The 26,418-nt window shown below is 38.8% G+C and overlaps 1 protein-coding gene across 1 annotated transcript in view; it reads left to right on the top strand.

Moving 5' to 3' along the window:
• The window catches only part of LOC137498348 (uncharacterized), a 69,373-nt gene extending 49,703 nt beyond the window's left edge, over window positions 1-19,670 (top strand). The window contains exons 3-4 of the mRNA XM_068225790.1: window positions 5,933-6,058; window positions 19,498-19,670. Coding sequence (XP_068081891.1) covers window positions 5,933-6,058; window positions 19,498-19,623 — 252 coding nt within the window. The 3' untranslated portion in view covers window positions 19,624-19,670. The remainder of the gene's footprint in view (window positions 1-5,932; window positions 6,059-19,497) is intronic.
• The last annotated feature ends 6,748 nt before the right edge of the window (window positions 19,671-26,418 follow it).

Here is a 26,418-nt window from a genome sequence, read left to right as displayed (position 1 = left end):
TTTATGTAGAAGCTTATAATACCTGTAAGTTAATTACTTAGTGTTTGCACGTGATTTCGTTTAGGTTAAGTATTTGTTTATCATTTTGTTTGAGTGGTGCTACAGAATAGCCTATATTGTACATAAATTCGGTAAGCGTGGATCGATTGAATTGTGTAGGTACCTCTCTGTAAATTAAAAATCGGCAATACCGAACTCGATAGCCTCAGTCGCTTGAGGGAGGCCAGTATCCAGTATTCGGGTGATAGTGGGTTCGAACCCCACTGTCGGAAGCCCTGAAGGTGGTTTTCCGTGGTTTCCAATTTTCACACCAAGCAAATGCTGGGGCTGTACCTTAATTAAGGTCACGACCGCTTCCTTCTCACTCCTAGACCTTTCCTGTCCCATCGTCGCCGTAAGACCTATCTGTCGTCGGTGTCACTTGAAACACCTTGTAAAAAAATCGGCAATTCTTCGGGTATTGCTACCCTCAACGAAGGATAAGGTCTTCGAGAGTAGGGGATTCGGTGCACTCATCGCGAGACTTTTACAGCAAATAATAAAAAAAATACCATATGCATCAAACATTTGTCTCTTAAGTTCATTATCCGCAAAGATATATTTTCCGTTGAAATGACTGATCGGTTCGCATTCCTAGGAAATATAAATTGTCAACCATATTCCACAATCGGCCTTTCCATTGTCATAAAGCAGCAGGAATAGATGAAATTAGACCTGAAATGGTGAAGTATAGTGGGAAGACAGAGATGAAATGGCTTCATAGAGTAGTAAAATTAGCGTGGAGTGTTGGTAAGGTACCTTCAGATTGGACAAAAGCAGTAATTGCACCTATTTTAAGCAAGGGAACAGGAAGGATTGCAACAACTAGGTATCTCATTGATTAGTATACCAGGCAAAGCATTCACTAGCATCTTGGAAGGGAGGGTGCGATCAGTCGTTGAAAGGAATTTGGATGAAAACCAGTATGGTTTCAGACCACAGAGAGGCTGTCAGGATCAGATTTTCAGTATGCGCCAGGTAATTGAAAAATGCTACGAGAGGAATAGGCAGTTGTGTTTATGTTTCGTAGATCTAGAGAAAGCATATGACAGGGTACCGAGGGAAAAGATGTTCACTATACTGGGGGACTATGAAATTAAAGGTAGATTATTAAAATCAATCAAAGGCATTTATGTTGACAATTGGGCTTCAGTGAGAATTGATGGTAGAATGAGTTCTTGGTTCAGGGTACTTACAGGGGTTAGACAGGGCTGTAAAATTTCACCTTTGCTGTTCGAAGTTTACATGGATCATCTACTGAAAGGTATAATGAGTATGGTATGAAAATTAGCCTCTCGCAGACTAAATTGATGTCAGTAGGTAAGAATTTCAACAGAATTGAATGTCGGATTGATGATACAAGGCTAGAACAGGTCGATAATTTCAAGTATTTAGGTTGTGTGTTCTCCCAGGATGGTAATATAGTAAGTGAGATTGAATCAAGGTATAGTAAAGCTAATGCAGTGAGCTCGCAGTTGCGATCAGCAGTATTCTGTAAGAAGGAAGTCGGCTCCCAGACGAAACTATCTTTACATCGGTCTGTTTTCATACCAACTTTGCTTTACGGGAGCGAAAGCTGGGTGGACTCAGGATATCTTATTCATAAGTTAGAAGTAACAGACATGAAAGTAGCAAGAATGATTGCTGGTACAATCAGGTGGGAACAATGGCAGGAGGGTACTCGGAATGAGGAGATAAAGGCTAATTTAGGAATGAACTCGATGGATGAAGCTGTTCGCAAAAACCGGCTTCGGTGGTGGGGTCATGTGGGGCGAATGGAGGAGGATAGGTTACCTAGGAGAATAATGGACTCTGATATAGAGGGTAAGAGAAGTAGAGGTAGACCAAGACGACGATGGTTAGACTCGGTTTCTAACGATTTAAAGATAAGATGTATAGAACTAAATGTGGCCACAACACTAGTTGCAAATCGAGGATTGTGGCGACGTTTAGTAAATTCTCAGAGGCTTGCAGACTGAACGCTGAAAGGCATAACAGTCTATAATGATAATGCATGTAGACTGTGTATGTATGTATGTGAAACTGATTTAGTTACACTCTGTCAACAAAGCGCATTGGACTAGACTAGCGACTGATGGATCGGATGCTCGCTCAGCCAGCCAGGCTCCTCCCACCACTACAGAAAGTACCTTCCCCCAAAGCGCTCGGAGCACTGGCTTGGAGCGCGGCCTGAGCGCTCGCGCTCGGGGAGCGCTGTTTGGATGGCTCTGGTATAGACTAATTATTAATTAAAAAGTATTATTTATTACTATTCTATACTTATACAACTCTTGTGCTATTGTACTTTGTATTCTCTATCTGATGTGTAACGGTACAAATCCCGTTACAAGATGATATCTTTATTATTATTATTATTATTATTATTATTATTATTATTATTATTATTATTATTATTATGTCCGTAATATTATTATTTTATCTATGAGATTACTATTATTGTATTATAATTATTATTCAATTCAATTCTGCAATGCTTGTCGCTTGCTTGATTGTAGTTAAATGTATACATATATACGTGTGTGTTGATTAACACTAAAACATGTACAGTAAGAGTTGCTGTATATCAGATGTGGATATGACATTGCTACATTGTGCAATACTGCTGACGTTTCTGCCAAGTCATCGCTATGTCATCGTGCACATTTAGCGGTGAGCTCACTTCGTGGGAGTTACCTACTGGGAGCCGCGGGCGATTTCGCCATAGTGTGGAACATTTGTCGCGAGGTGAGAGTAGATCATAGTTATTTCTGGAGATTGCGTAGGTGTGTCAACTAATGTCTATAAAAGGTGGCTGTATCTTGTAGCGTCAGTCATTATTCAATTGGAAGCAGAGGCCACAGTTGGTCGGAGAGTGAACGAGATGGAGAGGCCTCAGTCGGTCATTAGTTATTAGTAAAGTGGATGGTGAACAGTGATGGAGTCGAAAGGAAGGAGAGGCGACAGTTGGAAGGATAGGCTTACCACAAAGTCATACAGTACAGACTTACCAAGAAGTCGTATGATATGGAGAAGAAGCAAGCACATGGATACCTAGTCGTCAGTGAAATAAAAAGGATACATCACCAAGTTAGGCTTGATAGGCCTACATCTACAGTAAACACCAGATCAAAGGAATACGTCGTAATTACACTCAAAGTGTTGAAGGTACAGTCAAGTGAACCAGTGAGGGATATATTTCGTGTATAATTATTAAACGTCCGGTCAAGAAGAATTCAAATCCATGCCTAGTTTCTTTCAGTTGCAATGTCACAATTTCATATTCTCATCTGTTTTAATCGCAGCAGTTCTCACTATTTTATTGAAATTATTTAAAGAATATATTTTGTTCTATCAAATGAATTTATCGTATTATTTCAAAGACAGAATTAGATAACCTCAAATGTAATGGGGAAACCGAGCGCCAATCTCCTTTTCCCAGAACTTATATGGTATGTTGTCAAAAGTAAGCTTATTATCCCCACACCCTAGAGATAGTCAAGATCACATTCTATTATTGCTGCACTGAGTGGTAGCTAGCGCCCTTCAAATAACGTATGTGTAAGTAAGCAGGTAAGAACTAAGTGTGAGTAGAAGGTCCGACGATTGTGTATTTTATTTAATGAGTATTACTTTTCATAATTTTCAATTTACATTCAGATTAGTATGTTTAAAAAATTGAGTCAGCGAGTCAGGAACATCTTCACATGGCAACTTTCGGTAATCTATGACCCGATTTCAAGGCATAGATCAACAGCGTGTGTTTGTGGAAACGAAAGTGTCTCTAAACCAAGTGTTGGCGTCAGTGAAAAAGAGGTAAGTTACAATATCAAAGTGGCATACCATGCGTTGATAGTGAGAGCCGACAAGTTGTGTTGATACACAGAAACAGTGAAGGGCAATTATCTACATTTATATGCTTTGTAACTATTGGTCACTGGGCTCACTACAAATGAAAATGCAGCCCTCGCTGTCATTTTTGACTGCCTTTTTGTATTCTGGGATTATTGAATGTATACAGTTAGTCTTCCAGCAGTTGTAAATATTTATTCAGTGTGCCGCTACCTTATATGTCGATGGCTTACTTCTAAAACCTCGTATCTCCGAATGCATTTCCTATCCTTTATCTTCCTTAAGACTGGTCACGCCTCCCAGCCACATATAGATGTACAGCCCATCAGAAGAATTTTCGTTGTGCTTACACGTTAGCATGGGAAAATGAACCTTAAACACATTAAACTGTAGGAATGCGTAAATTCGCCATGCAAACAACATCCCTACAATACGGTATGGTAAGGTCCGTTTTCCTTTACACGCAAGCATAGGAAAATGAACACAGCGAAAATTGTTCTGATGTACTGTATATGAATATGTGGCTGGAAGGAGTGACCAGTCTTAAGGAATATAATGGGTAGGAAGAGCATTGTGACATACGAGGTTTTAGAAGTAAGCCAGCAATGTATTCTGTGTTATCTACTTACTAAACCTGAATTAGGTCAACTCATAAATATTTTAGAAAATAAAAAGTCCCATTTGTTTCATAAATCGTAGCTGATCGCAGTTTGTCACCTGAGTTACGTTTTCCTACCATTTTAAGACGGTATTTATGCTATGGAAATTAATAGCATTTACAAAGTTGTTGTAAATAATCTCCATTTACTAATTAACATGCCCTCAAGGCACGTGTTCGGCTGCTACGGTGAATATTTAGCGTATCAGTTGCTGTACAGATTATGGTTAGTCAGAATATAGATAATTCATTTTCAATTAGTGGAGAAGTTATTGGATAAACTAGGTGCAGTTCCTACCTGTTTGTTCGTGTTCAGTGGGTTAGGTAAGACCCAATCAGCAGAGTACCAGTTCTGCAGCTTTACGAATATGACCTGAGTGGAATCTTTTATGCTCTATCATTATTATTATTATTATTATTATTATTATTATTATTATTATTATTATTATTATTATTATTATTATTATTATTATTATTATTATTGCTCCAGTTATTAATATAATATTTCAATGGAAATCGCCAGGTGATAATTACATTCAATTACGGTACGAAGATCGATATTTTGATCAACGTTACTTTTTATGTTACAATTAACGCCCAAGCATGGGGCGATTAATTGCTGTATTTACTATTTTATTTATTCATATTTTATGTTATTTATGTTACAATTGTCGTCCAAGAGTAGGGCAGATATTTTAATTATCGATGGCTTACTTCTAAAACATCGTATCTCTGAATGCACTTTCTATCCATTAACTTCCTTAAGATTGGTCACGCTTCCCAGCCACATATGGATGTACAGTCCATCAGAACAATGTTCGTTGTGTTCATTTTCCTGTGCTGCCCTGTAAAGGAAAATGAACCTTAAACACGTTACACTGTAGGAGTGCGTAAATTCGTCATGCAAACAACATCCCTACAATACGGTATGGTAAGGTCCGTTTTCCTTTACAGGCTAGCATAGGGAAATGAACACAACGAAAATTGTTCTGATGGACTGCATATAAATATGTGGCTGGAAGGTGTGACCAGTCTTTTAAGGAATATTATGGGTAGGAAGAGCATTGTGACATACGAGGTTTTAGAAGTAAGCCAACGTTATATTACAAACCATGTGCCAGTTATCTACTTAATAAATTTGATCCAGCCGTAAGACTGGTTTAAGTACATATATGTGTGTATGTGTGTGTGACAAAGTTCACCCGTCACTCCGCCACGGTGTCTTTATACCCACCCAACCTCCCGGATGATGAAGTCTGATCCTCGGTATCTTTGTAAGGTAGTCGTTTAATCTGATCGGAAACTGCATCAGCTTAGGCTTATTGAAACAAATGGAACTCTAATAAATTTATCTACATATATCATATAAACACATTCTCCCCACAGATAGCCGACTTAGAGAAGATGATGCCCACTAAAGACAACACTGGCAAGAAGCCATGCGTTGTTACTTCTCAGCCTACCAAGAACAAAGAAGAAGAAGTGAATGAAGAAGGAATTAAACTACTTCGGGTAAGAATCACATACAGTAGATGTTCTTTGTTCAGTAATTAAATTATATTCTTCTTTAATGTCGTAAGATATTGTTGTAGACTTATGCATGTCTTTAATCATGGAACTCTTTTGGAATTGAAGATTGCCTTAAGAGCTTCACAGTGGCGTTGGGCACACGAGTGGTAGGGTCACGTGAGCTCAGTCAGTAAACAGCCTCGAGTTCTTACTCACACTAGACACTGCAGGTCCAGGATTATACGAGAAGCTGTGGAAATACGTAAAAATTTCAACAGGGACACTGGCTATCAATTAAGAAATACTTGGTTGCCAGCCATTAAGGTTTTACGTAGGTAGTTCCCTTCCCTGTCCCTTCACTATTGTTATTTCGTTTCGGTTTTTTCCAAGTTCGTACGTTCCTCATCGCCAGGTGTTTCATTCCAGGCTTGTGTCAAGGTCATATCTTCATATGTGCGTACACCTGTTATGTTATGTGAATCTCTCAGACTGATTCTGATTGTTCCGTCAGCTTCCGCTTCGAAGCGCTGTACCGCGTCCGGGGAGCCATTTGGTGACGACTGAACGTACCATTCCCACTTCTATTGAGTAACGTCTAAATTCAAGCCTTATTGTTTTAGAAGCCTTTCTCGTGGACAGTCCAGATTTTTTCTGATGACGCAGAGCAAAGATCTCTGCGAAACGTAAAGAATTTTACCTTAGGCCTATTTTCTTGACACAGCATAAGCCCAAAAGCCTATATCATGTCTACAATAACATTTTTATTAACAAGATATGAAATAGGCCTTCTAAAAAAAGAACAATGGAATATACGCCCATTAAGGATTATGACCTGCCAAGATGACTGCTGCCCAATCAGATGGCCCATAGATATTGGAGATTCATGTGGTTAGCATGACGAAACCCTAAGCCATATTGCTTGCCTTTAATGACCGGGTCTGTTGCCTCTCATATAAGACATCTCTTCAGATTGTTTCACGTGGCCGAGTGAACCCTATCCAGGATTTGTAAAAATTGGGCAAGCCGGGAATGAACTATCCTAGCATGTTTCTGTAACGAGTGGTAAAATAAACCCGAGGAAATACATATTCAATTTTTCCAGACAGGGTCCGTGAAAGTGGCCTACTTCGATTGTTGTGAATAGAATTTGTTTCTAAGTTATGTTTTTCAGTGCTGTCTAGCTAGATTTAAATAATAACTTAAGATTTTTAGTCGGTCAACTTGAGACAATGTCTCAAATTGTTTCGACAACCGTCTTCAGTTCCCCTCCTACTCAACTTAAGACTCAAATGTATATCCTCTTCCCACATCTTTTTTCCTCCAGATGCGTATTACAAATTGCGTTAATTCCTTCAGTTTCTCAACCTCTTTTACAACTTTACTTTTGTTATTGTCGTTTTTGGTTGTAGTAGGCTAAGTTATTATTAAATCTGTCTTGCTTTATTTCTACCTAACAACTTAATTGACATTGCGTAATTTGTTCTCTTGTACAAAATGATTTGAGATTTTATCACGAACTGTCGAAGTGATTGATTTCATAACCCTTTTCCCAATAAGACAAGGTATCAAATAATATTTGCACATGAGTGGACGTGACCCCTAACATAAAGCGACTACCGTAACGCAAACTGTCTTCACACCACTTTGATGCCTGGCGATCGTTCTCCTGCCATTTAGGCCTATATCTTCAGTGGATCTGAGATCATTTTCCATCTTTTAATGACATTTCTAACGTCTCACAAAATAATGCTTTCTTCAAGCTGTCTAGTGAAGACGAGAAGACTACTCAATTAGATGTTCGTATCCGGCCTGCTGTTATTATTATATAGCCACCAAGAGTAGTAAAAATGAAGTACAATAGCATTGTTCTATTTAGTGCTTTCCAGCCTATAGTCTAATAACTAATTATTTTGAATGTAAAGGTATCTACACACCATCTAATTTAATATGAAGCAGACATTTTGAAATGCAAAATGATCCATACATACGACAGTCCACTATACACTGCAAGATCCTCTCTACCTTAGGAAAGGTACTAAAACTTTATTTGAAATTAGTCTATCTCATTTCATTTCTTCAGCTGAAGAAGATACTTGAATTGAAATACTGATGGGTTTTAGGTCTAAATGTGTATATACCATGGTGGAAAATGTCTTATATAGGCCTATTCATCCATTTCATTTATTAACATCACCGACTTGTTTGTCCGACTCGTTGGCTGAACGGTCAGCGTACTGGCCTTCGGTTCAGAGGGTCCCGGGTTTGATTCCCAGCCAGGTCGGGGATTTTAACCGTAATTGGCTTATTCCAATGGCACGGGGGCTGGGTGTATGTGTTGTCTTCATCATTTCATCCGCATCACGACGCGCAGGTCGCCTACGGGTGTCAAACAGAAATACCTTCACCTGGCGAGTCGAACCCGTCCTGGGATATCCCGGCACTAACAGCCGTACGACATTTCATCGACCTGTTTTACCCGTATTAGGCCTATGTCCATTTCCTTAGTTTAAGGGTAGCTGACGTCCTCGGAGGCCAGTGATTTCAGATTGGCAGGAGGGCTAGGATGTGTTTAAAATGTACTCACAGCTCACCTTCCTTAAGGGTGTGCCTGAAAAGCGCTGCACCACTTCGAGGAATACGAGGACACGAGTTTTCAGCTGCACAGGTCATCATTGGGCATCAACTGGGAGGACTTGCACCCAGGCCTACACGGATGCCAAAGGAACTATGGTTTAAATTTGTTGCAATCTTCTTGGATGTTAAGCACCATGTTGTGGAAATACTTAATGAACTTTCTAGAGATGGGTTCTCTGGGAGGTAGCACAGTTGTTTGCCAGTTATTGCAAATGAGCGTCTGACAAGGTGACTGAACATCAGAGTCCACTGCCATTAAGAGGACGGTCTCAATCTCTATCCACATATTCTTAGATATAGGCTAGAACGACAATATTCTGAAAACGATTTCCTATGGGTATTAAAACCAAAAGTACTGAGGTCAGAATTCTTACTGTACAATCAATCAATCAATCAATCAATCAATCAATCAATCAATCAATCAATCAATCAATCAATCAATCAATCAATCAATCAATCAATCAATCAATCAATCAATCAATCAATCAATCAATCAATCAATCAATCAATCAATCAATCAATCAATCACTACTGATCAGCATTTAGGGCAGTCGCCCAGGTGGCAGATTCCCTATCTGTTGTTTTCCTACCGGGCGAGTTGGCCGTGCGCGTAGAGACGCGCGGCTGTGAGCTTGCATCCGGGAGATAGTAGGTTCGAATCCCACTATCGGCAGCCCTGAAGATGGTTTTCAGTGGTTTCCCATTTTCACACCAGGCAAATGCTGGGGCTGTACCTTAATTAAGGCCACGGCCGCTTCCTTCCAAATCCTAGGCCTTTCCTATCCCATCGTCGCCATAAGACCTATCTGTGTAGGTGCGACGTAAAGCCCCTAGCAAAAAAAAATGTTGTTTTCCTAGCCTTTTCTTAAATGTTTTCAAAGAAATTGGAAATTTATTGAACATCTCCCTTGATAAGTTATTCCAATCCCTAACTCCCCTTCCTATAAATGAATATTTGCCCCAATTTATCCCCTTGAATTCCAACTTTACCTCCATATTGTGATCTTTCCTTCCTTTTTTTTTTTTTTTTTTTGCTAGGTGCTTTACGTCGCAACGACACAGATAGGTCTTATGGCGACGATGGGATAGGAAAGGCCTAGGAGTTGGAAGGAAGCGGCCGTGGCCTTAATTAAGGTACAGCCCCAGCATTTGCCTGGTGTGAAAATGGGAAACCACGGAAAACCATCTTCAGGGCTGCCGATAGTGGGATTCGAACCTACAATCTCCCGGATGCAAGCTCACAGCCACGCGCCTCTACGCGCACGGCCAACTCGCCCGGTTTTCCTTCTTTTAAAGACGCCACTCAAACTTACACGTCTACTAATGTCATTCCACGCTATCTCTCCGCTGACATCTCGGAACATACCACTTAGTCGAGCAGCTCGTCTTCTTTCTCCCAATTCTCCCCAGCCCAAACTTTGCAACATTTTTGTAACGCTACTCTTTTGCCGGAAATCACCCAGAACAAATCGAGCTGCTTTTCTTTAGATTTTTTCCAGTTCTTGAATCAGGTAATCCTGGTGAGGGTCCCATACATTGGAACCATACTCTAGTTGGGGTCTTACCAGAGACTTATATGCCCTCTCCTTTACATCCTTACTACAACCCCTAAACACCCTCATAACCATGTGCACAGATCTCAGTGGCGGCTCGTGGATATCAGCAGTGGGGGGCGCACCTTATCCACAAAATATCTCAAGTTCTTCAAAACATGTTATCAAGATACACACTTCGAACACTATACGGTGCAATGCATATGCAATTGTTTTGATTATGATGATGTTGATTATTATTATTATTATTATTATTATTATTATTATTATTATTATTATTATTATTATTATTATTATTATTATTATTATTGTATGCCTTTACTGGCAGGACCTAGTGTTTACAGTGCACTATGTCTTCTGGTGTGGGCTAGAGCAATTTTGTTACTTTCATTGATCTGTCTCTGTCTTATCCTTGGCTTTGACAATATGAAAGTGACTGAGCTATGAGCGATGCTAGTAATTCCATTCCTTCTGCAGCCAGTCCCTGCTAGGAATGGTGTGAAAATGTTGCTCATAGGGTCGGTTGGTGTGTGCATTTCAGTGGGCTTGGCAGACTGATATGTAACAGCAACTTCTGGCTCAGTGAGGAAAGCAACGGGAAATTACCTCACTCCTCATTTCCCTAGTATGCCTCTTCAGTGATGCCTAGGCCATCTATGACAGCTGATGGCAGAGCTGTTGAGGATCCAACCAGCCTTAGGGCTGAAGACTGAACATACATACAGATATATTATTATTATTATTATTATTATTATTATTATTATTATTATTATTATTATTATTATTATTATTATTATTATTACATTATATAATTATTATGAATAATAATAATATTTGCCTGTTCTTGTCCACCATAGAGTTATGTTTACGAATAGTTTCATTGTAGTGATCACTTACACAAGACACGACATTGACTTCACCAAGCATTTCAAAGTCCATGGTACTATTGATATCACCCCGGTGGTGATCCATTTATCTCCTTTCCTAGAACGGGGAATAGCAGGCAAGGAAAGCAGTAAAAGGTTTCTGAGATATCACTTTCACATATCCGCGAGTTCTTGTTATATACGTCAAGAGAAATAATTTGTATTTGGAAAGCCCTATTTTCATTTTTCTTTGTCTCCGGTTTTTTCAACAAGAATTCTGGTGTCGTCCTAAAACACTCCTTCAGTTCGACTTTCTTCTCGATAGAAAGAGAAGAAAACGTTAGTGATTTAATATGTTCGACGGCAATCATGCTGTACGAAGTGCATACATAACACTACGCCTACATATAAATCACAACCTTTCTCCTAATTTCACCTTGTCACAGTCACCTCACGAGATCATTCATCAACACAAAGTTAAGCATCGCGCTCTCGAGTGAGTATGGCCAACATGAGTCAAGTGCGAGGAGCCAGTAGTTACAGTCGTTACTCGTTTCGTTAGTTAATAATCCTAAAAATTACAAGACAATTTTAAATGTATACCGGCACATTTAACTCAGGTAAGTACCTCAGTAAAATAGTTCCTAGTTTTAGGAGAGAAATGGCATAAACTGACCCCTGTTAAATAGAAATCAGATCACCAATGTTTCGGGTAGGTTGGATGCAACGATGGGCCGCGGCAGAAACGCGCCGGAATCTCCGTAGAACAGCACATCTCTACAGCGCCTCTGATTGGCTCCCTCAAGGCCAGTCAAGCGTGACTCGGGAGTATTTGGTCCGCTGTGAGAGAGCGCCCTCCTGCGTAGGGCCAGCAGCGCATCGCGCCGCAGCACAATGCAACTCGCGCCCTTGATAATAATCTTATAGTAAAATATTTCCCATGTTAACATTTAAGATTAAAATTCCCGAATGTAATGGAACCCCGTGGGGGGCGCGCGCCTTAGCGCCTCCCAAACGAGCCGCCACTGACAGATCTGTATCCTTTATTTACAATCCCATTTATGTGGTTACCCGAATGAAGATCTTTCCTTATATTAACACCTAGATACTTACAATGATCCCCAAAAGGAACTTTCATCCCATCATCGCAGTAATCAAAACTGAGAGGACTTTTCCTATTTGTGAAACTCACAACCTGACTTTTAACCCCGTTTATCAACATACCGTTGCCTACTGTCCATCTCACAACATTATCGAGGTCACGCTGCAGTTGCTCACAATCTTGTAACTTATTTATTTCTCTATACAGAATAACATCATCTACAAAAAGCCTTACCTCTGATTCCACTTGTTTACTCATATTATTTATATATATAAGAAAACATAAAGGTCCAATAATACTGCCCTGAGGAATTCCCCTCTTAATTATTACAGGGTTAGATAAAGCTTCACCTACTCTAATTCTCTGAGATCTATTTTCTAGAAATATAGCAACCCATTCAGTCACTCTTTGTCTAGTCCAATTGCACTCATTTTTGCCAGTAGTCTCCCATGATCTACCCTATGAAATGCTCTAGACAGGTCAATCGCGATACAGTCCATCTGACCTCCTGAATCCAAGACATCTGCTATATTTTGCTGGAATCCTACAAGTTGGGCTTCAGTGGAATAACCTTTCCTAAACCCAAACTGCCTTCTATCAAACCAGTTATTAATTTTGGAGACATGTCTATTATAATCAGAAAGAATGCTTTCCCAAAGCTTACATGCAACGCATGTCAAACTTACTGGCCTGTAATTTTCAGCTTTATGTCTATCATCCTTTCCTTTATGCACAGGGGCTACTATAGCAACTCCTCGTTCATTTGGTATAGCTCCTTCAAGCAAACAATAATCAAATAAGTACTTCAGATATGGTACTATGTCCCAACCCACTGTCTTTAGTATATCCCCAGAAATCTAATCAATTCCATCCGCTTTTATAGTTTCCAATTTTTGTATCTTATTGTAAATATCATTGTTACCATTAGAGCTGGGATTTTTATGTAGTATCAAGTGGAATAATAGGTATATAAATATGAAACAAAAAGCGGCAAAATATGTAAATATAATTAATATAAACTTACCATTTTGTCAGTTACAACCCACTAAACACTCTTTTTATTACATTTTGTAGCACAGTGATCAATTAAGTATTTTTCAATGTTCTTTGGAGTCATATGAATATATCACACACGTATTCAATAGAAGCTTATTATTTTCAACACTCAAAGCACGTTTATTCCTTAACTTTTTAATCACAGTGAACTATTAAGCATTTTTCGATTTTCTCTGGGGTCATGGAAAGTAGTTTGTCACTTAGGATGTTCTTATATGTAGTGAAAGATCTTTCAACATCACATGATGTTACCGGGGAAAATTTTAGGAGAGGAATTTTCGCTGGAGAAATGTCCTCGGGAGGATCAACGTCATCTCCATTTAGAATTTGGCACACACTGTGAAATGTTGAATAACCAGGATTTCTCTAACACTTTTTGCAATTTACTCAATACACTTGCACCAGTTTCCCCATGCACAGCACTTGGTTTTTCAATAGCATCCTCTATGATGGCAATAGAATCTTGCAGTGGCAGTCCTGATGTTTCTAGACGTTTGATGCTTTCTGGAAGCCAGTGGAAGTTGCCCCTGATGTAGGTGATTGAGGAGACCACTTTGGAGTCACTAAATTCAGTTTGTGATTCACTAATAGATACAGCATTTTCAGGATCAAATGAATCTACCACAGTCTTGATAGCATCTAGATGCTCACTATAGAAGTTAACTGCTTCTATCCATGTCCCCCACCTCATTAACAATGGTTCCGGTGGGAGTGGTATCTCTGGCAATTGCTGTTTGTAAAATAGCACTCATTGTGTAGCTTTTAGAAAAACCTTTTCTGTTGCTGAAATGGAAACTTAGCTCTAATATCTTTGGCAACACGTTGCAGTACATGAGCCAAGCATGTAAAATGGATCATATCGGGATATACTGTATCACCTTCAAAGCAGTTGCAGCCTTAAGCATATATGCTGCAGCATCAGAATACATCACTAATACCTTTTCCTCTTTCATCTCAGTCAGTCACAGAGCTCTTAATCCATTATTCACAAATCTCGCAATAGTTGAGTGATTTATGTAGTCTAGCTCTTTACAACAACTTAGATCAAACACGGTTTTGAGGCGCTGTCAGGTTGTAGCTTCCCCACCACAAGATTTGCAATAAATCTACCCTTAACATCTGTTGTTTCATCAACAGCAACCCATATGAAAGAATTTCCTATATGCTGTCTTATGTTGTTAATTACCTCGTCGTAGCAGACTTGAAGATAATTCTTGCGTTGTGTGGATTGGTTAGGAACATGTTGTTTGCAGTATTTTTTCCAGAAAAAATGTGAATCCAGACACTTCAAGTTTATACCATGGAATATTGACTGCAATTATTGCACTGCATAAGTCTTTATAAAAAGGGTTACTTGAAGGTGAAGGCTGCATCTGTGTTAACAGGATTTGTTTCTTTTGTAGACCTAACTGTTAACTGCAATCCATGATTTTAACTTTGAAGCCAGCGAGGACACTACTGGTGCCATATTGACTCTAGAGGAAACTGATGATCATGAACTATGTTCTTCAGCTGTTCAAAAGAAACTATAACCTAACTGAGACATTTCAAAGGAAGACAGGTCTAAGAATATATTTGGAAATTCCTAAGTACATAACAAAGAGGTCACAGAAATGCGTTTAGAAAAATATTCCTGGAAATTCCAACATGAAAGTGGCTAGTTGTAAAGCAATTAACTCTAAAAGGGATGAAAGATTTAAGACTGGCAGATGTAAAGTAACAGTTTTCCTGCAGCTAATTGGAACCTTTAGAAAAACCTATTTCGCAAGGGCCTCTACCTGCACCTATCATCCTCTCGAATACCTGTCACTCATAATTACCTTAATCCCCCTGTTGAGAGGACAGACAACAGCCTCACATTAAATAAGTGTGAAACTTCAATTCAGCAATTTATTTCATACTAGCGAATGTACCCGTGCTTCGCTACGGTATTCTACATTGTATTCGGTTATCGAAGTAAATAGTGTACATGCAGTAAATAAGATTGTTTTAAAATTGCATGTCTCTTAGCGTTATCCGAGAAAGAGCATGGGGAGTTCCCCGTACGTTGTTTCCAATGTAAAGTGTTTGTTACGGATTTGTGATATAGCGGCAGACTCACTTGCCTACTGCTATTCACAATCGAGTTGGGATGATTACGTAATAATTGCAGGCCCCATTGCCTACTACGCGGACAAAATCGATTGGGGAGTTTTCGTTAATATGGCAGCCCCCTTCCTACTTCCAGACAGATTTCAGTTGAGGAGTTTTTATTATAATGGCAGGCAATTACCCTACTATCACTCGAAATTGAGTTGTGCAGTTATCATTATAATGCCAGGCCCATTTTCCTACTGCCAGCCAGCTTACTGCCAGTCACACCAAGTTGGTGAGTTTCCATCAAAATAGCAGGCCACTATGCCTAATGCCAGTCACATCTTAGATGAGGACATTTCTTTATAATGATAGGCACCCTTGCCTACTGCCAAACACAATCGGGTAGGGGAGTTTTAAACAAAACTGCATGCTCACTTGCCTTCTGCAAGTCAAATCGAGAAGGGAACTATTCATTATAATTGTAGGCTTTCCTTACTAATGACAGTTACACAGGAGTTGGAGAAGGAACCCTTTCCTACTGCCAGTCAAAGTCGGTGTGGGGAGTACTTATTACAATAGCAGACCCACCCTTTCTCGATCGCTAAAAATCGACATCAGTGAATATATATAGATCGACATACGAAAGTATATGCGTATTTGCAATATTGAAGACCTTCATTTACAGATTAACTGCTACTAAACGTACGTCATATCGACAAAGGATTATACCATAAGACACGCCGGATTTAGTGGCCTAAATGGCTGGTCCTATGATATGTCATCTATTCTTGGGTCAGATTGAATTAGAAACGTGGAACAGGGTAAAGGTTTTGTAAGATTATCTCACATTACATTACTTTTCGGATACATACATAGCATTTGGCTCACATATGGCTACTGGGTGGGCCAATTTTCGTGAAGAGTTTAATGATTCTGTATTTCATATAAGTAATTGAAAGTATGAATTATGCATGTGAAAATTCCAAATTGACTTAACATCGATTAAAGAGAAAAATCAAACGTAAAAGGGATACAGATACGGCAAAAAGTCATAAGACCACGGTTATAGATCATTCCAAATTGAACGGAGATTGTGCAATCCGTTATAGGATAGGAATTTCCGAAGGTCTGCACCATCATTAAAATTGCCTGCGTATTTCGATATACTTCGGGGATTCAAAGTGAAAAATTTAATGATCTAGGAAGTTTTCCGTTCGTTACAGGCTTAAACGTATAATTTTGTCAAATTTCAATTATCTTCTTTTTCTTCTGGCAGATTATGGCGCAATTTGGATTTTGGGCGAGGCGGGTAAAAATTAGTACTTTCAGGAAACTAAACCAAAAATTATGGAGATGGTCATTATTACCCCTTAAACGGAAAGCTGTACGAAAATTTCGCCAAAATAGTCAGTGTAGAGGCACACAGTCGTTACGATTTGATTTATATAGATAAGGAATCTGCTCCATGTAAAACACCTTTTGGGCTATGTCCGCTGGACTTAACCTGCAAAAGTGACCATTCATGATATCTCCCTTAGTAATCCTCCTGACGAAAGAATGCACATGAAAAAAAGGTTTAGAGGTGGAATTCCATCACGTTTGGTCGATTTCCAGTCAGGTTGGTCTTGTTCTGTATATGTTGTGGAAGAGTAAAATCACCATTTCGGTTCCCTATAAACCGCCAATCCATTCCGGAACATGAAATGTTATTTACGTTTAAAACCTACCTTTGGACAGGTGGATGCTAAATATAAATTTTGGTTCGAATGTCTTCAGTAGTTTTCAAATTGTAAGGAGTACGCTTTACACGCACCCGCTCGGGAGTTAAGTCCGATGGGACTTGTACAGAAAAACGGTCCGTTAATGATATCTCCCTTATTAATCCTCGTATCGAAATGATGCACATGAGAAAAAAGGTTTAGAAATTATTATCTACCAAGGTAGGTAGATTTCCATTAAGTTTGGTTGTGTATATTTTGTGGAAGTGCAAAATCACTGTTTCGGTTTCGTATAAACCCCCAGTCAGTTCAGGGATTTAGAAACAATATTTGCCCAAAACCTATCAAGGACAGGTGTATTCTAAATATGAGTCTTGGTGGAAATACATCCAGTAGTTTGTAGCACTCGCGTACATACGGCGTAATTAAGGAAGAAATAATACAGTTAAGAAAGTTGAAAGTAATAGAAAATGGATTATAACTGCGGACAGCCGGATAACGACAAATATGTAAATGCCAAGTGAATGTATTGGAAAATCAAATGCCCCTCAATAAATTATGCTAGTGTGAGTAATGGATATAATAAAGCGGTAACAGAGGAGAAATTTAGGTCAGTGATTCTTAGGTAAACAAATAATAAGAAGATGACTAATGGTGTTATTACTTAATCTATTCGAGGGCGGTTATAATATCCAACGATATTCCGCCAATATCCCGCAGATAGGCCGATTGACGCCTCTCTTGCCTTCTACCCAAGGAACAACCACGAATTTAAAAGCATGATGAGGAAAATGGCAATACGTTACTTCCCTGCTGGCATGCAGTCAGAGACGTTGCCATAGTAACCTGTAGTTTCGTTGTCGGTCTGTCGGTCACTCAATGCAGAGCATGATACCAGCGGAAAATTGTAAATTTCTCCGTCATGTGAAGAGTAAGGTAAATTATGAACATAACGAAAGTTGTTTATAATGAAGAGACGTTTCACGTACGGTAAACGAAGTTTACAGAAAATCAATAGTATAAGAGAAAATGGAGGAAACCCATTCTGGTTTTCCTATAAACCACCCGTCTATTCGACGATTGTAAAATAATATGCATATAGAAACCTTCCCCGAGATGAGTATTCTCTAAATATGAAGTTTGGTTGAGATCTATCCAGCCGTTTCGAAGTGATGGTGGAAAAACCATTCAGGTTTTCCTATAAACCCCCGTCTATTGAAAGATTTTAAAATGATATGCATATCGAAACCTTCCCCGGGATGAGTATACTCTAAATATGAAGTTTGGTTGAGATCTATCCAGCCGTTTCGAAGTGATGGTGGAAAAACCATTCTGGTTTTCCTATAAACCCCCGGTCTATTCAAAGATTTTAAAATAATATGCATATCGAAACCTTCCCCGAGATGAGTATACTCTAGATATGAAGTTTAGTTGAGATGTATCCAGCCGTTTCAACGTGATGGTGGAAAAACCATTCTGGTTTTCCTATAAACCCCCCGAGTATTGAAAGATTTTAAAATGATATGCATATCGAAACCATCCCCGGGATAAGTTTACTCTAAATATGAAGTTTGGTTGAGATCTATCCAGCCGTTTCGACGTGATGGTGGAACAGACAAACAAACAGACAGACAAACAGACAAACAGACAAACAGACAAACAAACAGACACGAAACGTAAAAACCACCGATTCGGTCTTGAGTTGACCTAAAACGGATAAATATCTGAAAAATTGGCAAAACAAAAGAAATTACAGACAGCGGACCCCCTACAGTTTTATTTATATAGATGAAAACAGGAAAATGCTAAAATATGTAATTTTATGTAATATCACTAAGAATATGTAGAATACCCACAAATATAAAAAAATATGTAAAATGAAATTCGGTAACATAGTGTTTTGTGAACATATGACTTTTCCCAGCACCTAAATAGCATGGAACAAAATATGTAATTACATAGACATCCCAACTCTAGTTATCATATGTAAATTTTAATACTTCTTTAGCATTAGTCTCCTCCTCTATCTGGACATTATCCTTGTAACCAACAATCTTTGCATACTGCTGACTGAATACTTCTGCCTTTTGAAGATCATCACATACACACTCCCCTTGTTCATTAATTATTCCTGGAATGTCCTTCTTGGAACCTGTTTCTGCCTTAAAATACCTATACATACCCTTCCATTTATCACTAAAATTTGTATGACTGCCAATTATGCTTGCTATCATGTTATCCTTAGATGTCTTCTTTGCTAGATTCAATTTCCTAGTAAGTTCCTTCAATTTCTCCTTACTTCCACAGCCATTTCTGACTCTATTTCTTTCCAATCTGCACCTCCTTCTTAGTCTCTTTGTTTTTCTATCATTGATATATTACTATTGATTTATTAACTGAAGGGTATATGTTACTACTTAATGCTTTGTGTCCACAGGGTTGTGATGACATCCCAGTGGTGGAACGGGAAGAGCCAGTTCCCAAATATAGCTCTTACTGCAGTAAGATGTGTCTGTGGTACATCGCCACGTGCTGCGCCAATATTGAACCCGACGACGACTAAGGAAAGAAGACATACAATGCTTCACATCAACTGGCGATTTTATATCTTCTGTGGAATTCTAAAGACTGTAACTTTACATACAACAGAATTGTTTTATGATCTGTTTGCTTGTAAAATTACTACAGTTCAATGTTTAAGGTAGCTAGAAAATACTTGAGACGGTAGCCTACTACATGGAGAAATTTAAATATAATTGTATTTTTAAAAAATGTAAGAAATAAATGAATTAAATAATAAATATTTAAATAAATAACATTTCAGTATCCACTTACCATTAATTCGTCGCTGTTCGTCCGTCAGAACAATGTTCGTTGTGTTCATTTTTCTTTGCTTACGTTTTTCTGTGCTAGTTGCTTTACGTCGCACCGAAGATGGGACAGGAAAGGGCTGGGAGTGGGAAGGAAGCGGCCGTGGTCTTAATTGAGGTACAGCCCCAGCATTTGCCTGGCGTGAAAATGGGAAACCACGGAAAACCATCTTCAGGGCTACCGACAGTGGGGTTCGAACCTACAGTCTCCCGAATACTGGATACTGGACGCACTTAAGCGACTGCAGCTATCGAGCTCGGTTTGCTTACGTATAAAAGAAAATGAAACTTACAGCACTGCACTCTAGGAATGTATGTTTGCATGACTTGTTTACGCACCCCTACAGTATAATGTACTTGAGGTTCCTTTTCCTTTACACGTTAGCATACGAAATTGAACACAACGAAAATTGTTCTGATGGAATGCATATCCATATGTGGCTGAGAGGCGTGACCAGTCTTAAGGAAAATAATGGATAGGAAGAGCATCTACAATATAACCTTTTGCCAGAACAGCGACGATTTACCGATCACAACTGTCATTTCAGTTATAGGCCTACCTCGCATTTTAATTTGTGCCGACATCGTTTAAGAAACGTTTAAGAAAGCGGAGATTGTTATTAGTGGAATACTGTGTAGGAGGGATACTGACTGGAGGGTGATTGGGGATTTAAATGAGACTATGGAGTGGGTATGTGGGAAACTGGGAGTGAAATTTCTAGATCCTAATGGGTGGGTAGGAGATAGGGATCTGCGCTCGGATGGCCTTCACTTAAACCGCAGTGGTACGTACAAGTTAGGAAATTTGTTTGGAAGGGTAATAGGGAGGTACATTCAGGGAAACGGGATGGCCTAGGGAGCGGTGATAAGGGAACAGGGAACTGGAAATCAAGTAGGGATGACATAAAATTGTTAGTGCTGAACTGTAGAAGTATTGTAAAGAAAGGAATAGAATTAAGTAATTTAATAGATATATATTTACCAGATATTGTAATAGGAGTTGAATCATGGCTGAGAAATGATATAATGGATGCAGAAATTTTCTCACGGCACTGGAGTGTGTATCGTAGAGATAGGATAGGAAAGGTGGGAGGGGGAGTTTTCATTCTGGTGAAAGAAGAATTTGTAAGCTACGAAAAAGTTAAAGATGAGACACATGAAATTCTAGGTGTAAGGCTCATTTCTAAAGATAATAGGCAACTTGATATATTTGGAGTGTACAGATCGGGAAAGGGTAGCACTGATGCGGATTCGGAATTATTTGATAGGATAGTCAGCTATGTGGGAAACGACATGGAAAGAAACGTGATTGTAGCGGGAGATCTGAATTTGCCAGATGTAAATTGGGAAGGAAATGCGAACGACAGGAAGCATGACCAACAAATGGCAAATAAGTTAATATGGGAAGGACAGCTGATTCAGAAAGTGATGGAACCAACCAGAGGGAAAAATATCCTGGATGTGGTGCTGATAAAACCAGATGAGCTCTATAGGAAAACTGAAGTAATAGATGGTATTAGTGATCATGCAGCTGTTTTTGTGGTAGTTAAAAATAAATGCGATAGAAAGGAAGGTCTTAAAAGTAGGACTGTTAGGCAGTACCATATGGCTGATAAAGCAGGTATGAGGCAGTTTCTAAAAAGTAACTATGATCGGTGGAAAACGGTAAATAAAAATGTAAACAGACTCTGGGATGGGTTTAAAGAAATTGTTGAGGAATGCGAAAACAGGTTTGTACCTTTAAGGGTGGTAAGGAATGGTAAAGACCCACCTTATTATAATAGAGAAATAAAGAGACTAAGAAGGAGGTGCAGACTGGAAAGAAATAGAGTTAGAAATGGCTGTGGAAGTAAGGAGAAATTGAAGGAACTTACTAGAAAATTGAATCTAGCAAAGAAGGCAGCTAAGGATAACATGATGGCAAGCATAATTGGCAGTCATACAAATTTTAGTGAAAAATGGAAGGGTATGTATAGGTATTTTAAGGCAGAAACAGGTTCCAAGAAGGACATTCCAGGAATAATTAATGAACAAGGGGAGTGTGTATGTGAGGATCTTCAAAAGGCAGAAGTATTCAGTCAGCAGTATGTAAAGATTGTTGGTTACAAGGATAATGTCGAGATAGAGGAAGAGACTAAGGCCAAAGAAGTAATACAATTTACATATGATAACAATGACATTTACAATAAGATACAAAAGTTGAAAACTAGAAAAGCGGCTGGAATTGATCAGATTTCTGGGGATATACTAAAGACAATGGGTTGGAATGTAGTACCATATCTGAAGTACTTATTTGATTATTGTTTGGTCGAAGGAGCTATACCAGATGAATGGAGAGTTGCTATAGTAGCCCCTGTGTATAAAGGAAAGGGTGATAGACATAAAGCTGAAAATTACAGGCCAGTAAGTTTGACATGCATTGTATGTAAGCTTTGGGAAGGCATTCTTTCTGATTATATTAGACATGTTTGTGAAATTAATAACTGGTTCGATAGAAGGCAATTCGGTTTTAGGAAAGGTTATTCCACTGAAGCTCAACTTGTAGGATTCCAGCAAGATATAGCAGATATCTTGGATTCTGGAGGTCAAATGGACTGTATCGCGATTGACATGTCTAAAGCATTTGATAGGGTGGATCATGGGAGACTACTGGCAAAAATGAGTGCAATTGGACTAGACAAAAGAGTGACTGAATGGGTTGCTATATTTCTAGAAAATAGATCTCAGAGAGTTAGAGTAGGTGAAGCTTTGTCTGACCCTGTAATAGTTGAGAGGGGAGTTCCTCAGGGCGGTGTTATCGGACCTTTATGTTTTCTTATATATATAAATGATATGAGTAAAGGAGTGGAATCGGAGGTAAGGCTTTTTGCGGATGATGTTATTCTCTATAGAGTGATAAATAAGTTACAAGATTGTGAGCAACTGCAACGTGACCTCGAAAATGTTGTGAGATGGACAGCAGGCAATGGTATGTTGATAAACGGGGTTAAAAGTCAGGTTGTGAGTTTCACAAATAGGAAAAGTCCTCTCAGTTTTAATTACTGCGTTGATGGGGTTAAAGTTCCTTTTGGGGATCATTGTAAGTATCTAGGTGTTAATATAAGGAAGGATCTTCACTGGGGTAATCACATAAATGGGATTGTAAATAAAGGGTACCGATCTCTACACATGGTTATGAGGGTGTTTTGGGGTTGTAGTAAGGATGTAAAGGAGAGTGCATATAAGTCTCTGGTAAGACCCCAACTAGAGTATGGTTCGAGTGTATGGGACCCTCACCAGGATTACCTGATTCAAGAACTGGAAAAAATCCAAAGAAAAGCAGCTCGATTTGTTCTGGGTGATTTCCGACAAAAGAGTAGCGTCACAAAAATGTTGCAATGTTTGGGTTGGGAAGAATTGAGAGAAAGAAGAAGAGCTGCTCGACTAAGTGGTATGTTCCGAGCTGTCAGCGGACAGATGGCGTGGAATGACATTAGTAGACGAATAGGTTTGAATGGCGTTTATAAAAGTAGGAAAGATCACGATATGAAGATAAAGTTGGAATTCAAGAGGACAAACTGGGGCAAATATTCATTTATAGGAAGGGGAGTTAGGGATTGGAATAACTTACCAAGGGAGATGTTCAATAAATTTCCAATTTCTTTGAAATCATTTCGGAAAAGGCTAGGAAAGCAACAGATAGGGAATCTGCCACCTGGGCGACTGCCCTAAATGCAGATCAGTATTGATTGATTGATTGATTGATTGATTGATTGATTGATTGATTGATTGATTGATTGATCTACAGCAGTGTCTAACTTATTTCATTTCTTTATTCAAAAAATACAGCAAGGTCTTAGATATTTCTCCTATACTCACCCGAATTTGAACCCAGGAAATTGAGCGGGCCAATCTAATCAGTATTTCGTTGACTTACTTCTAAAAAAAAAAAACCCTCGTATGTCACAATGATCTTCCTGTCCATTATATTTCTTAAGACTGGTCACGCCTCCCAGCTATATAGGCCCTATTTATATGCAGTCCATCAGAACAAGTTTCGTTGTGTTCATTTTCCTATGCGTACGTATAAAGGAAAATGTGTCTTAACATACCGTATAGTAGGGATGTTGTTTGCATGGCGAATTTACGCATTCCTACAGTTTAATTTATTTAATGTTCACTTTTCTTTACAAACGAACATAACAAAATGAACACAACGAAAATTGTTCTGATGGACTGTACATCCATATGTGGCTGGGGGGCGTGACCAGTCTTAAGGAATATAATGGATAGGAAGTGCATTGGGAGATACGAGGTTTTAGAAGAAAGCCATCGATTGGCAATTATGACAACGGATATTTCCAGGATAGCCTAATATAAGAATAATACGAATAACTTATAAAGACAAGTAATGCTTTTCATGTGCATCTTCCTCCATTCGCCTCACATGATCCACCATCAAAGACAGTTTATGCGTACAGCTTCATCCATCGAATTCCTTCCTAACTTAGCATTTATCTCCTCATCCCGAGTACCCTCCTGCTATTGTTCCCACCTGTTGTTACCAGGAATTATCCTTGCTACTTTTATGTCTGTTACTTCTAACTTACGAATAAGATATGCTGAGTCCATCCAGCTTTCGCTCTCTTAAAGCAATGTTCGTCTGAAAACAGACGGGTGTAAAGAAAATTTCGTCCAGCAGATGACTGCTTTCTTAGAGAAAGCATTAGCATTGCTGCACCTTGATTCAGTTTCACTTGCTACACTACCATTATGGCAGAACACGCATCCTGACTGCTTAAAATTATCTACCTGTTCCAGCTTTGTATACTCAACCTGACAGTCAGTTATCTTACATTTCTTTGCCTACTGACTTCACTTAAGTCTTGGAAAGGCTAACTTTCATTGCAGACTAGGCCTATTGAATTTAGTTTCAAGTTCTATTAGACTGCAGGCTTTCGGCACAAGACCCGGGTTTGTGGGATAATAGCGGACGGGGGGGATATACTGTATATTAACACCGAAAAACAAAAGCTACAAGAGTGCAAGTCTTTTATGCTCTCTGAGCGGATATCGGCAGAGAGGTAAAGGTTGACAGTTTACCAATTTAAGTGCGGTAGTGATAGTTTTTTTTTTTTTTTTTTTTTTGAGATTTTGATTCAGTACTATACAACAATACTTTCACCAAAGAAACAATATTAGCCCACATATTTATTATAAATAAAAAGAAGTACGGTGCGATTATACAATTAAGACCATTTAGGATTTGACTACACACTAAGCCCACTGTCACACAGAGCATCGAACGATCAAGAGCAACCAACTGCCATCGAGCACTAACGACTAAATTCATTTACCTTGTCACACTGGTCATCGATCGAGAGGGATCGACTGCGCGGAAACAGCTGATACTCCCGCCCAGTACCGTACAGGCTATAGGACGTATTCATATTAACGAGCGGAAAAGAATGTGTTGTGAACGCGATAATTCGTGTGAAGATATTATTCTAACGTATGAATATATTAGGAGAAAGGAAAGAACCAGACAATTGCAGTGGACAAGGCAAAGAGCTATGGAGAATTCCACTAACGTGTGCCTTCGTTGTGGAATGACGAAGAAAAATTCAGGAACTAGTACCGAATGCCCATCAATAATTATAAGGAATTATTGGGAAAAAATTAAGTCACTAATAAACATCAGGCAAACAAATTACAGGAAAAGTATAAGTTTGGAGGAAAGGCTGACAGTATCGTTAAATTCAATGTTCACAACGATTGTCTAAGGTTTAAAGTCAGAAGCGATGTTCACCTCCGAAACAACTATGTCCGTGACAAAATATATCAAATAAAAAATTAGTGGCAGGTTCATTTCTTTGCATTCTACAGGTTGCTAATAAAGTATTGATAAAAAAAGGACTGAAAGCCGTGGAGGCATTTATGTACATCAACTGGAATTCATAATTTGAAGGTACTGTTAACAGTGGAAATATATTTATTTAGGCCTACAGGTTTCTGGACATTGTGGACTCATACATGTCTGCATCTTACAGATTTAGGATTGCTCACATTAAATCAGCAGATTTGTACCTATTATGTGATGCCATTCATGGAGCACTACAGCCAGAATTCTTGACAGGGTAAAAATTGCAACAAAAGCCTCACAACAGTGGCTCACTGTACTTCAAACATAAGGCTAATACCATTTATGCTTATTTTTTTAATGATGCTGGATCTTGGGACATAATTAGTCTTTTTCAGATGATATTTTGAGTTATTTATTAGATGGAGGTTAACATTTTTTAATTTTTTTTCATACCACTTGGTGAGATCCCACCTACCAAAATAATAAATATATCAAGAAATGCTTCCAGTTAAAATTTACATTATACCTAATGTAGAAATAGTGTTTCAAGTTTCATTACAATCCCGTAAATAATTTTGAATGAAAGAAAAATGTACATATGTTCTGAATATTGTGAAAATGAGGAAAACAAGGTAAAGCAATGGAG

Source organism: Anabrus simplex, chromosome 2, assembly GCF_040414725.1.
Source record: "Anabrus simplex isolate iqAnaSimp1 chromosome 2, ASM4041472v1, whole genome shotgun sequence".
Classification (NCBI taxonomy): domain Eukaryota; kingdom Metazoa; phylum Arthropoda; class Insecta; order Orthoptera; family Tettigoniidae; genus Anabrus; species Anabrus simplex.
The sequence above is the reverse complement of the archived record's forward strand: the minus strand, read 5'-3'. Positions and strand labels throughout refer to the sequence as shown.